Here is a 13689-nt window from a genome sequence, read left to right on the forward strand (position 1 = left end):
CCTGAGGAAGGCTGCTCTCTGCAGAGAGTCATTCTTCTAGTTCCAGATGTCACTTTGGATGGCAGGCCAGGAGCTAGAATTCCAAACCCAGCCTTGGGGGGGCTCCTCCCTTGTATCCGCTTTTGTGGGGAAAGAGCTTTCGAGACCGTGAGGACACACAGTAAAGGCCAGGGATGGGCCAGTAGAGGCACCAGAGGGATACCAGGCTCCCTGAATTCAGAGAACATCGAGATGGAACCTGAGAGGGCAATTGAGGGAAGGGAGGGGACGAAGGCCTCCCTTGAGCTTGACATATTGAGAGCGTTTAGTGCCCTATTGCTACATAACAAATGACCCCAACATTTAGCATCTCAAAACAAACAATGTTTATGGTCAAGATGTGGAAGTGGCTTAATTGGGTGGTTCTGGCTCAGAGTCTCTCATGAGGTCGCCACCAAGCTGTTGTTCAGAATTGCTGTCGTCTGAAGGCTTGGTGGTGTGAGCAGACCCACTTCCCAGGTGGTTCAGTCGCCTGGCTCTTGGCCAGAGGCCTTGGTCCCTCAGTCTCAGTACCTTAGGCCTCCCCCTCGGGCTGCTGACAGTGCAGAGGCTCACTGCCCTCAGAACCAACAGCCTGAGAACCAGGAAGGGGAGTCAAAACGCCATTGATGAGCTCATCTTAGAAGTGACTCACTGTCAGTCACCCCTGCCTGATTCTGTCCTTTAAGAACGAGTCACGATGCCCAGCCCACATGTGAAGGGAGGGTGGTGAGGTGCCACCTCCTGAAGGAGTGCCACCACAAAGAGAAAGCGCCATTCATCCTCCTCTTGCTGGGTCAGGAGAACACCAGGGTGATTGCTGAAGGGCCTTTGCTGAAAGGCGGTGGGAGCTTTTCAAAGGACCCTAGAGCTGGCTCTGGCGGTTTTGCCTGACTGAGTTGAGGACAGGTTGAGGGGGATGGGAAGAGGCATTCGAAACTCTCTGTGGGCTTTGATCCCACTGTCCTGTAGGCGCCATGCAGGCCCCTTCTCTCTCGCTTAGAAAGGAATGAAGCCACCTCTGAGTCCCAAGGCTCAGGCTTGGTTCCAAAGAAGAGGAAGGGGAGGCTAGCTGCTTAGAACCAACTCTGCACTGATGAGAGAGCGCTACACAGCATGGTGTGTCTCCTTGTAGATGGTCTGCCCGCCAGGTCCCCAGAAGGGGAAGAACAGGGGTCGCAGGCTACAGTGGTGTTCTGGAATAAAGAGGAGCTTCCGAGCTGTGCCTCTCAGGAATGATATTTGGGGGGCAGGGGGTGTTATGTAGCAGGAGGGGGAAAAACCTTGTTCCTTTTTATTGAAGTGATCCCACTCAGGATAATGGCTCAGTACCACCAGGCATGACAGCGGCCAGCCCTCTGTGGCTATGGCTCCTGGGTACCACACAGATGACCTCCCACGGGGGTGAGGACAGATGCTTACGTAGCCACCCCAGCTCCGTAAGTGGATTCTGTTTAGCTGTCTGCTCTTGAGGATGCCAAACTGTTGGTGGTCATATTGTACTATGTCTCTTCTTATCTCCCCCATCATCCCCAGGGAATAAGCTAATCAAACTTGCTGATGATTTTACACTGAGAAGGAGATAGCTAATAACTTGGATGACAAGTATTAGAATACAATGTGATGTGGATAAATTGGGTCCATGTATTAAGGGCTATAAAATGAGATTCCATCAAGGCATGAATAATGGTGCCTGTGGAAAGAATTAATCAAATACCCCATTAAAAGGTATAGGAATTCTGGTCAGATAGCCCCTGTTTAATTACACTCCTGCCCCCCACCCCTACTTCATTCCCCTGAAGCTGCTTTCTAGTAGGAGATATATGGAAAAGAGTTGAAAGGAAAGAATAGAAAAATGGGACATACATTTTGATAGAACGAGATCACGAAGACAGATTTAAAGTAACCAGTGTTTAATTTAGGGGGAAAAAAGGCAATTGGCATGAATAATCATTTACAAATGTAATTTCCAAAGGAGCCCTGTTGATACCATTCAGCAAATGCCAACAAAGCATTTACTTTCTAAAGGGAGAAAGCAAGACAAGAGAAATGAAGGCATCTTCAGGAATGGACCAGAGGACATCCAAGCCATAGAGAAGAAGCAGATGTGAAATGAATGATACAGAAGATAGACTCAACTTCTGAAAGAACTCAGAGAACTGGCATTGTCTGGAGAAGGCTTCCTGGAAGAGGAGACTCCCGCCGAGCCCCAAAGTGTGGACAAGCTTCCATGTACTGCAAATTCGTGAGCACATTCTGGTGACAGGGTTTAGGGAGAAAATGGGCTGGAGCAGAACAGGGGGCACCCGTGGGATTCCTCTCTCCATGTCCACCACCACCACCACCCTGGTCCAAGCTATCATCACCTCTCGCCTGGACAACTGCAAAAGCCCGCCAGCTGTTTTTCCCTGCTTCCACTCTTGTTCCTCTGCAATTCATTCTGCACACAGAAGTGAGAACCAGAAAAGTTAATCATGTCATTCTCCTGCCTTGTGTCTTCCCATTGCTCTGAAGCTAAAAGTAAAAATCATTATCATGGCTACAAAGTCTTGTGTGGTCTGAACTACATCCTGTGCCGGGCTCCCTTTCAGTCTCTCTGTGCCAGTCAAACTGGCCTTCAAAATCTCAGCACACTGGGTATTCCTGCCAGGGGGCCCTTGCACATGCTTTTCCTTCTCTGTGTATGATTTTCTTTCATCCCCTCTTCCTGAAACTGACTCATCTTTCAGAATGCATTTTAATGATTACCTCCTCTTAGAAGACTTCCTGATTGTCGTAACTTAGTCCACTCTCCCTCATACCTTAAAAACAAATGTTTGTGGTATGAACTTATAATTCATGTCTCCCCTACTAGGCCACAATGAGCTTCTCCGGTAGCTCAGTGGTAAAGAATCCACCTGCCAATGCAGGAGACGCGGGTATGATCCCTGGATCGAGAAGACCCCATGGAGAAGGAAATGGCAACCCACTCCAGTATTCTTGCCCGGGAAATCCCATGGACAGGGGAGCCTGGAAGGCTGCAGTCCATGGAGTTGCAAAAGAGTCGGACACGACATAGCAACTCAATAATAACAACAGGGCCACAAGCTCTGTGAGAGTAGGAACCCAGACTTTGAATTCCCCAGGGTCTATCACAGTTTTAATAACTAGGCATTGAATAGGTATCATGACATTTCATTAGGAATAATGAGACTAGTTTAAAAATTCTACTTGACCAGTCAGTATGTAAGAGAGTACCATTGTGAATTACTGGCAAGAAAAACCTGAATTCATGTCCATACTCTGCCACCTGCTGGCTATGCTGGTATGAATAAATCCCAGATCCTTTCAGAGCCTGTTTCTTCCTCTAAAGTGGTGGTACTAACAGCCACCTCACATGGTTGTAGCAAGAAATTAATAAAATAATATAAAAACATTTTCAGCTGTAAAACCAGGCATAAAGATGTCCTATCATTTTGCTCATGCGTGGTATATTGGGTCATTAAACATCTGTAAGATGGATGGATGGATGGATGGGTGAACAGATTATCAGTTATAGAACCAGCACAAGAGCCAAGAAGGGAACCTGGCGTAAGGACAGCATGCTGGAAGCCAAAAGAGGAGCGAATTTTTCAAAAAGTAGGAGGAGTCTTTTGATCGCCCAGAATATCACATACAGTAAGTAGAGCAGGCAAGAAGAATGAGGTAGGGAAGAAATCATTTACTTTGAGTAGAAGGAAGTCAGTGATGACCTGAGGGCGTGTCCTCCTCAACCCTGTCTTATTGTTGGTGCTTTCAGTGACATGCCTTATTTGCAAATCACTCTACTGATTTTTAATCTTTTGGGGGGAAATCAAATTGATTCGCATATACAGCAGAGCTGGCCGGATTACTCCAGCTGCTGCCAGCAGGTGCTGACAAGTGAAGAAGTGAACGTCAGAGGATAAGAAAATACACTAAACACTTACTTTAATAAGGCCTAGAAAACATTGATATTTAATTAATTGCCATGGATAATCTGGTTTCAGTTTCAAGGGTTGTTTCACTTTTTACTCCCTGCCTTCCAGTCAGAATAGGGCCGTATGTGTAGGCAGGGACCAGTGGTGTGAGCTCTGATGGCAATTGCTCATTACTCTGTGCGTTTTTCTGTCCCTGTGATGACACCTCACTTTTACCACAACCATCCATGCAGAGTAAGTCACTGTAAAACACACACACACACACACACACACACACACACACACACACTAACTGGCTGAGTTCCTGTCCTTTTGATTGGCTGCTTCTGCATCGTGGTAGGGCTTGGGCTCACCTTCCGGCCAGGCCCTGATCCAGCCAGTCTGTTTGTCCAGAAATAAAGGATAAGATCGCCAGTGCTTCAGACAGAAGAGTGTGATGGCTCACAGCCCAGCTGCTTCATCTAGAGCCCGCTGTCGCCTAGCTTAGATCTCAAGTGTAGAAGATGCCTATAATCATGCTTCCTCGGAGAGGTGGTGTGAAGATTAAATGCCATAATGCATGTAACATGCTTAGGTTGAGCCCAACCCAGACTTAGAAGTGAGTTAATAGAAACCCAGAAGTCATGATAGATTTAACCCCTTTTCCAAGATCTCCTCTATCTTTGAGCATCGCTGCTGAGCCCCAGCCTGGCTACCCTTGAGGAATTTCCCATGGTGGGTATTTCATACAGCAAATAGCTCTTAGAGGCTGGAATTGGAAATCTTGAGGAGTTCATAAAGGGCTTTTGGGGTGGGGGCTGGGGTGGGAATGGGACAGGGCCAAGAAAAGAACTCTGTGGAATTCCTAGTGATCCAAGATGAGGCCTGGAAGAGAAGCAGAGGCCAGCCAGGAAGGCAAGCAGTTAGACCTGAAACATCTGAGTAACACTGTCACAGAGCCCAAGCAGGAAGGAATTCCAGGGAGTATCAAACACTTTAGAAAGGTAAACGAGACAATAACTAAGCAAAAAAAGTTTTTGAATCATATTTGCCTTTTCAATGAATTCAGATTAATTTAGTTTGGGGAATTTTAAAGACACACATTGTAATCATTGGAAATACCCTAGAGCGTTGTAAAAACCAGGGTTGGAAATCACTTTACCCTCTACATGCTAAGAGTAGAAATCAATCTTGCAAGCAGATTTTAAAAAGTCCTGAGCCCGGGACAGAAATCAACCTGGCTGTCAAATCTACACTAAGTCCTGCTCCTGATTATCTCCTCCCACCCCCCGCCACCCTCTGGCTCCTTCTCTGCACTGTTGGCAGGAAGAAGGATACACATTCCTGATTTCTTTCACAAATACAGTCCCTAAAAGAACCAGAGGAAGCACGGAGAATATAGAACCAGAATGGGATCAGTTAAGTCCTCTGCCTAATTTCTTTTGTCAACCACCCCCCCCAACCCGCTGTTATTTAGGCCCCTTTTATGGTTTTACAAGCAACGCTGTAGTGAAGTTTCAAAGGCCAACTGGGTTTGAAGAGTACTTTGACTTTTTTTGTTGTTATTGTTATCTCTTGTCTTTTAAAAAAAAATTGTTGAAGTATAGTCAATTTACAATGCTGTGTTAGTTTCAGGTATACAGTAAAGTGATTCAGTTATACACACACATATATATTCTTTTTATTTTTACATTCTATTCTGTTATAGATTATTATAAGACATTGAGTTTAATTCCCTGTGCTGTACCGTGGGTCCTTGTTGGTTATCTATTTTATCTATAGTATGTGTATTTTAAGAGTGCCTTGACTTTTTAATTTTTTATTATATCCATCAGTTTGGGAGCTTTTTTTTCCTGTGCAAATCAAAACAGTCCACATACATATTTAATTTTAAGCGTTAAAAATCCTCCCATCTCCATGTATGACCCCATTCATTTCTTTTCTCAATTGTGTGGGTGCCATAGCCCTGAAGCATATAATTTAGGGTCCTGAACTTAATGGGGGTGTCTGGAGGTCACCATTAAGTGGATACACTTCTTTATTAAGTCAATATTTGATAAAGCCTTTTGAAAATGCTAATAAGTATGTTCATGGGACTGCCTGCTAAGATGAGAGAAAAGAAAAAAATTTAAAGCTTGCTTTTATTGCTCCAAACCGTAAGTAAATGGCCAGATCTATCTTCCTTTCATCTATCATTTATATTTATTACATTTGGTGAGTCTGGTTAGTGGTTTAGATTCCTTAGGTTTTTACTACATCCAGATTCCTATTATGCAGTCGTCTCTGATAAAACCTAATGGGATACAACCCTGGACCCTGGAGCATAACGTGATGCCAGACCCCACTGCAAATATGTTTCCTACTAAAGCAAACTATAGTGGAAAACATTAAAGAGAAACATTCCCTGGTCACTTCCAATTGCAAAAAAAACTTCATAAATCACTAGTTCCACAGAGAGCTCTCCCCAGATCACATTTTTTTTCTCCTTGCCTCATTACCTCTATTGTGAGAGCTCCCTTTGCCCACATACTCCTGAGAAAGCGATTATGGTGGTTTGTGCCCTCCTTAAAAACATGGCTTGTGTACCAGTTGTTTTTTTTAATGGGAAGTTATTTGTATTAAGAAATCATGCCCTTGGATGTGTTGGCAAGCACCAAGGGCAAAACCCAGACAGTAGGAAACTGCAGATTAGATGGCCTGAGTTTTCAACAGATAAATGATAAGGGAAATAGATGGAAGGAAGTGGTCACTTAAAAGTAGCATAAAAGATGTCTAAAAAATGGGTAAAACTAAGTGACAGTGTCTAAGGATACACACTAGGGTGATAAAACCGTAAATAAACACATGGAAACAAACACATAAGTCAAGAGCGTGGCTGCTTTGGAAGCGGGGAGGAGCTGTGATTGGGATAGGGATAGGATAGACGCGTGGAGGGGCCCTGGGGGCTGGCGAGGTTCTCTTCCTGCACCTGGTGTCCAGAGGATGTTTGCCCATTTGTTTTGTGCAGGTTTGAGTGTTTGTACGTTATTTTACAGAACAAAGTTTTCATTTAATGAGTCTGCTTGGGGTTCACATTACCTATAGTCTTTAAGGAATTTGACTTTGGCTTGTACTAAAATATGTCTTACTTTCTCACAAAGAGGAATACCGCAATTCCAGCTGGAAGGGCACCAGTGGAGTTGCCTGGCAGTTCTGTCAAAATCGAAAAGGAAAAGAAGATCGATTGGTGGAGATTTCATGGGTTCTGGCTGCTGAAGACCTCCTGGTCTTTCTTTTTTCCCTCCTTTTTTTCCATAGTCAAGGATCTAGTTCTTTGCTTTTCATCATGGGTTGTGCTGTGCTTAGTTGCTCAGTTGTGTCCCACTCTTTGCGACCCCATGGACTGTAGCCCACCAGGCTCCTCTGTCCATGGGGAGTCTCCAGGCAAGTATGCCAGAGTTGGCTGCCATCCCCTCCTCCAGGGGATCTTCCCAACCAAGGAATCGAACCCAGGTCTCCCACATTGCAGGCGGATGCTTTACCGTCTAAGCTGTCATGGGTTACACACCCACAAGCCTTCCTCACCTAAAACAAAGCCTAGAACTCTGACGACAGCCACGTTGCTCCCGCCCTCACACCTCGCTGACCTGGGGTCACCTTTAAAGACCGCAGGGGGAAATTCCCTGGTGGTCCAGAGTGGTAAGGACTCTAGACTTTCACTGCTCAGGGTCTGGGTTCAATCCTTGGTTGGGGAACTAAGATCCCACAAGCCTCACCATAGTAGCCAATAAATAAAGATCACGGGGGTTTGCTTACTTTACTCATCCCGGCTGTTAGTCTCCCACTTTCTCCCTCTCTGTGGTCCCTGCAGGTGCCAGTCTGAAGTGGCCACCCTAATGTGATTTTAGGGTGACCTCTGAAAGACCTGTTCCTCCAGTTGGGATGTCATTCCTTTACCTCAAGGCTTTCACCAAGGCATTTGCCATCTTAGTTTGAATGAGTTAGATGAGAGTTCACTTCAATAGAGGGTGAAGTCATAAAGAACAGGACTCTGGAAACCTGAGGTAGGAGCCCAGTAAGGGAAGACCTGAAAGGGAGTTGGGAGTTTACCTTTTCTTCTTTCTCTTCTCAGCAGATCTGGCCTCAACATGTTGATATTTTTTAGCTTCAGTCTAGAATCTCACTAAAACACAACATTTACACCTGTCTCTGGGGCAGCTTCGTGAAGCTAGTTGTCCAACTCTGTCAGTGCGGAAGCCTGAGTCCAGCCTGTTGGGAGTCAGTAGGGTAGGTCAGCCCCTTGAGGGCAGGGGCTTCATCCTGGTTTGCTAACCATTCAATTCTCAGCCTCCAGCACAGGGCATGGCACAGAGTAGATGCTCAATAAAAACCTGATGAGCTGGGCTTCCCTGGTAGCTCAGTGGTAAAGAATCCACCTGCCAGTGCAGGAGACATGGGTTCGATATTTGACTCCAGAAGATTACACATGCCGTGAGGTGTGAGGCGGACCCTAGTCCATGCGCTACAACTATCGAGCCTGTGCTCTACGGCCCGAGAGCCACAACTGCTGAAGCCTGGCGCGCCAGAGCCTATGCTCCGCAGCAAGAAAAGCCGCTGCAATGAGAAGCCAGTGCCCTGCAAGAGTAGCCCCTGCTCACCCCAACTAGAGAAAGTCCATGAAGCAACGAATACCCAACACAGATGAAAGTAAATAAATATTTTAAAAATTAAAAAACAAAGCACACTTGATGAACAAATGAATAAACAAGGAACCAGGCCAACAAACAGCTTGCATCAGCAGGGGGAGCACAGGTGGGTGATGAGAAAGCCACTGCTGTTGCTCTGGTCACTGCAGACTTCTGGGGACATCGCTCTCCTGGTCCCCTCCACCCCGAGCATCTCCTCATCTGAGGCCTGAGGTTGACCCCCTCCACTCTGAGCCTCCCTGTCTTCAACAAGAAAATCGGCCAGTATCTCGTTTCTGAGAAGTGACAGCTCTTAGCACATTTCTCCCACTGGCTCAGCACTTTGGGGTCACAGAAGTATTTTCCCACACACTGTCTAAATTCACGTTGTCTAAAATCCCATGAAATACTTAACTTCCACTTTATAGAGGAAGAACTGAGGCTGAGAGGGTGACTGATGACTTTTGAGCGGCAGGACTACGCCCAGAACCTGGAGCTCGGGCTCCCTGCCCCCAGTGTCTTTTCTGCTGCACTGCCCTTGGCTCTGGTGCAGATCCACATGACGTGGGATCTGGAGTCAGCCCTTGCCCTCAAGGAGCTTAAAGCCTAATTCCGGCACAGAAATATCTACCTTAAATAATAAACATGGTTCAGTAAAAATATGTAGCACTGCTTGATCCTTCTCCAGTTTCAGTTTCACTTCACAAAGATGCTGGAAAAGGTTATTTCACTGTTATGTCTTAGAAAGGTTCTCTCTGTGCAAACTTACCGAGTATAGACTGCGGTGGCCCAGCAGTCTTCACTGTCTGCTATGGGAAGGAGGGGGAGAGCATAAATAATAGAAACCCAAAGGAAATCCCAAAGACCTCATCTAACCAATGGTGTCATTCTCACAGTTCAGTGGATCTCCTTAGAAATAACCGCATCATAGACAGAAGAAGGAAAACAAGGATCTAAATAATCCATAATCTAGAGAACTGTTCCATGACACAGTGTTGTAGCAGAGTTAACACTACTGCCTTGCACAGACAAATGTCCGTGTTGTGGGACTTTCTTCCCTCTAGCTTCTCTTACATCTCTTCTGAGACTCTCTCTGTGACTGCATGAGAGAGGCAGGGCTGGTCCTGGGGCTTAGAAGCATTGACTTCTAAGTCGGTGACTTGCCCAGGGCTCCTCCACTAGTTAGTGGTATGGGAGGAATGTGAACCCATGCTCTTCTCAGCCCCCACCCTTTTCCTACTTCCTTTCCTGCGGTGACCCCTCTTGGGCTCCTTTTTCAGCCATCCTTAAGAAGGACCCAGCAGGAATTCCCTGGTGGCCTAGTGTTAGGACTCCAGGCTTTCATTGCCGTGGCCCAGGTTCAGTCCCTGGTCTCGCAGTGGCAGCTTAGTGACTCACGTGCTCACCGCACTGGCTCTTGCCAACACTGGCTCATGTTACAGTGGTTAAGCGTTCACTGACCACTTTGCAGTGTTATAATCATTTAATTAGTCTATGCCTAGGAGGAAGAGATACTTTATTTAGAAGCTTACCAGTGAAAACCTCTGAGACTGCAGTTCACTATGATTACTTTGGGATGATCTCAGGATCTGCCCACCATGCTCCTGATCCACTTAGACTGGGAAGATAACTAAGAAGGGCTTTGTCCAAGACACACGCAGCCAATGTGCTGAGGACGATTGTGGCTAGGTTCAAGAAGGGAGGGCAGACAGATGCCAGAAGGCAGGATAAGGAGAAAAACATTTTAGGATCTTCAGAAAAATAACCAGGTCTTTTAATGCTTCTCTTAGGGCAAAACAAGAGTAAAATTTGCCTTCTGTTATCCTGGCTTGGGGATAGCACTGAGGTTCACATCAGTCTGTCAGCCTTGACTGCATGTTAGGGCAACCTGGGCAGCATTCACATATCCTGTTGGCAGGTTTGAAAACTGGCATCAGTTTTTTAAAACTCCACCTTGGTTTCAGTGTGCAGCCAAGCTTGAGAACCAGTGATCAGATGGGTGGTAGTGGCTTTTCAGGTGTTGACCTGGCTGGTTGTTGTTGTTGAGTCGCTCAGTCATATCCGACCCTTTGCAACCCCGTGGACTGTAGCACGCCAGGCTTCCCTGTCCTTCCCATCTCCCAGAGCTTGCTTAAACCATGTGCACTGAGTCGGTGGTGCCATCCAACCATCTCGTCCTCTGTTGTCCCCTCTCCTCCTGCTTTCAGTCTTTCCCAGCATCAGGGTCTTTTCTAGTGAGTCAGCTCTTCACAACAGATGGCCAAAGTATCACAGCTTCAGCTTTAGCATCAGTCCTTCCAATGAATGTTCAGGGTTGATTTCCTTTAGGATGGACTAGTTTGGTCTCCTTGCAGTCCAAGGGACTCTCAAGAGTCTTTTCTAACACCACAGTTCAAAAGCATCAATTCTTAGGCCCTCAGCCTTTTTTACGGTCCAACTCTCATATCTATACATGACTACAGGAAAAACCATAGCTTTGACTATACAGACCTGGCTGGATTAAACTACATTTCCCAGAAGTCCCTATGCTGTGGGCTGCTCACTGACTGGGCCATGGAGACCTGGAGGAGGAAGGCACAGCAGCAGCCATTTTGTACCACATGCGCTGTTGCCAGTTGGCCGCTCACCTCGCTGGTGGGCAGAGGCCAGACCTGCAGTTGCTCCACCTTCCCCGGATCCTCATTCAGCCTGTCCGACTCCAGGACCAAGTCTGTGTGTTTAGTTTCTTGAAGGCCTCTGGCTTCTGTGGGAACATGCATAACATGGAAATCAAAGGTATAAAGAATGGACAGAAGTTTCAGTTCATCCTCGTGGGGTTCCAGTTAAAGCTTATGAGTTTCAAATTGTTCTTGATCTCTGTCACTTTCTGTCCTCTTTTCTTCCCAATGCCTGCCCTGTGGACTTCACACTCCATCATCAGATGCAAAAGCAACAGCCTTATAGAGGCCTTTTAAATAGCAATTGCTGTTGCAAAAGGTCAAATACTTGGAATAGACCCATAGATACACAGGTACATATACCTGTATGTTCAGATCCATTCTTGTAGGTTTGCTTCTTGGATCAAATGCTGACTAATACAGGTGGCTTTCAAAATTGAGGATTAAGGGATTGTCTGTATCCACAGAGAGACATCCTGTTTAAGAAGGAGATGCCCGTGGCTCTGACTAAAGAGGAAGGCAGGTTTGACAGCTCCCTGTCTCCACCGCCAGCCCCTGGGTGACATCTCAGGGGTGATTTGGAAACCTTCAGTAGATTGGTAGTATCCAGGCCTGGTGATACGTGGGAAACCCCTGGGGAGATCTTAAACGTGCGAATTCTTGGGCTTCGCTCCACATTTAGGAATCAGAATCTCAAGGATTGGGGCTGAAAGTGAGAATTTGTTGCTGTTGTTGTTGTTAGAGTGTAGTTGCTCTTGGAAGCTTCCCAGCTGGTGCTAGTGGTAAAGAATCCACCTGCCAGTGCAGGAGATGCAGGAGATGCAAGAGATGTGGGTTCCATCCCCGGGCCAGGAAGATCCCCTAAAGGAGGAAATGGCAACCCACTCCAGTATTCTTGCCTGGAAAATCCCATGGACAGAGGAACCTGGTGAGCTATAGTCCATGGGGTCCCAAAGAGTTGGACTGAGCGCTTGTCAGCAGCCGCATAGTTGTTTTAAATGTGTCAGATTTAAAAAGCTTCCTTTACCCAAGCTTTTCTGGGGTGCTGGTAGCTTCTGTTTCTTGATCTGAGTGCTGTTACATGAGGGTGTTTTGTACATCCAAAGTACGAATCACAGGTGACACATCTGTGATTTGTAGCATCTCTTGTATGCATGTTATACCTCGATCAAATAAAATAAGTCCCACCTTCCCCTCCCTCATAATTCCATATTCCAGTGACTGGCCAAAATTCACTGGACTAGCTGATAGCTTATATTCTTCATAGCAGTATTCAGAGAAGAGAAGCATAAAATCCAGCAGTTGGGGAATAGTCAAGATGCATCTATAACCCTAATGATACAGTTCCCTGCAGTTACTGCAGCCCTGAAGAGGAATATGAAACAGTGGGGCACCGGGCCAGCTGGCAGTGATAGGAGTGTGTGGCAGGACAGTTAGGAACTTCACCTTGGAGCCAGACCACAGAAAGCTTTGGACACCAACTGAGAAAGAAGGAAAACCCACTTTCAGAGTGAGTGCTTTATTTTAAGGAGCAGTGAGGGGCCTCTTACGGATTTTGAGGATGATGATTGATAAAGGTGGCATTTTTGAAAGTACAATTGTAAATATAAAATTATATCATCCGTCATATGTAACTGCTCACAAAGACATTGTTCGAAACACAAACTGGTGGGTGACAGAGCAGGCCCTGGAGCTGGGAATTGGGACTTTATCTTCCTTTGGCATGAAGACAGACTTTTCCATCTCAGCTTCTTTCTGAAGTGTTCTTAATCTATACCCTGTTCTGGCCTGCAATTAAATAGAAAAATTTTTTTAAAAAGATAACCTCTGAGCCACCAAGGAAGCCCTATTTGAAGGCCTAGGAGGTTCCTATGGAGCATGGCTGTTATAGGTACAGTAAGATCTTACAATAGTGCAGGGAGAAACCTCACTGGCTGATTCATTTTTTAGGCAATATGTCCAACAGTGGTTCTCAACAGGGAGTTTGGACCTGGGGGAGAGGGATTCAGAGGCGACAACAGAGAACTGGGTTGAATTACAATTATCTCTGGGGCTTTTTGAAATAAAGAAGTGCAGGCCCTACCTATACCCCCATGAATGGGTCTGCCACTCCTTCAGTCTGTCCACCAGCCTAAATGCTGTCTTATATCTTCTTTAATATCCAGGGATGGAGTTTAGACAACCTCTTTTTGTCACCCTTTTCTGAGTGTGACAACTTTGTATACCTTTAATTCTCACCTGCCCCCACCCAGGAAAAGACAGCCTCAAAGTCTCGAACTCCTGAGTTTTCAAAATAAGGGCAGAATTAGACCTCAAAAGCAAGTACCGGTTGAGAAAATCAAATCACAGACACATCACCAGACTCCTTTTGAAAGACACATTTTCTTTCTCCTTTTCATTTACAGTATTTTCATTTTATCTTTTCTTCCTCTA

The 13689-nt window shown here is 45.9% G+C and overlaps 1 protein-coding gene across 6 annotated transcripts in view; it reads left to right on the forward strand.

The window, feature by feature from the left end:
* Nucleotides 1-13689, forward strand: part of ATXN7L1 (ataxin 7 like 1) — a 256174-nt gene that overhangs the window by 117945 nt on the left and 124540 nt on the right. The window contains exon 4 of one of the 6 annotated variants that reach the window (XM_027539691.1): nucleotides 2047-2564. The exons of the other annotated variants lie outside the window; for them this stretch is intronic. Coding sequence (XP_027395492.1) covers nucleotides 2047-2129 — 83 coding nt within the window. The 3' untranslated portion in view covers nucleotides 2130-2564. Of the gene's footprint in view, nucleotides 1-2046; nucleotides 2565-13689 lie in introns of those variants that run through there. 6 annotated transcript variants of the gene reach the window in all.

The sequence above is a fragment of the Bos indicus x Bos taurus genome, chromosome 4 (genome assembly GCF_003369695.1).
Source record: "Bos indicus x Bos taurus breed Angus x Brahman F1 hybrid chromosome 4, Bos_hybrid_MaternalHap_v2.0, whole genome shotgun sequence".
Lineage (NCBI taxonomy): Eukaryota > Metazoa > Chordata > Mammalia > Artiodactyla > Bovidae > Bos > Bos indicus x Bos taurus.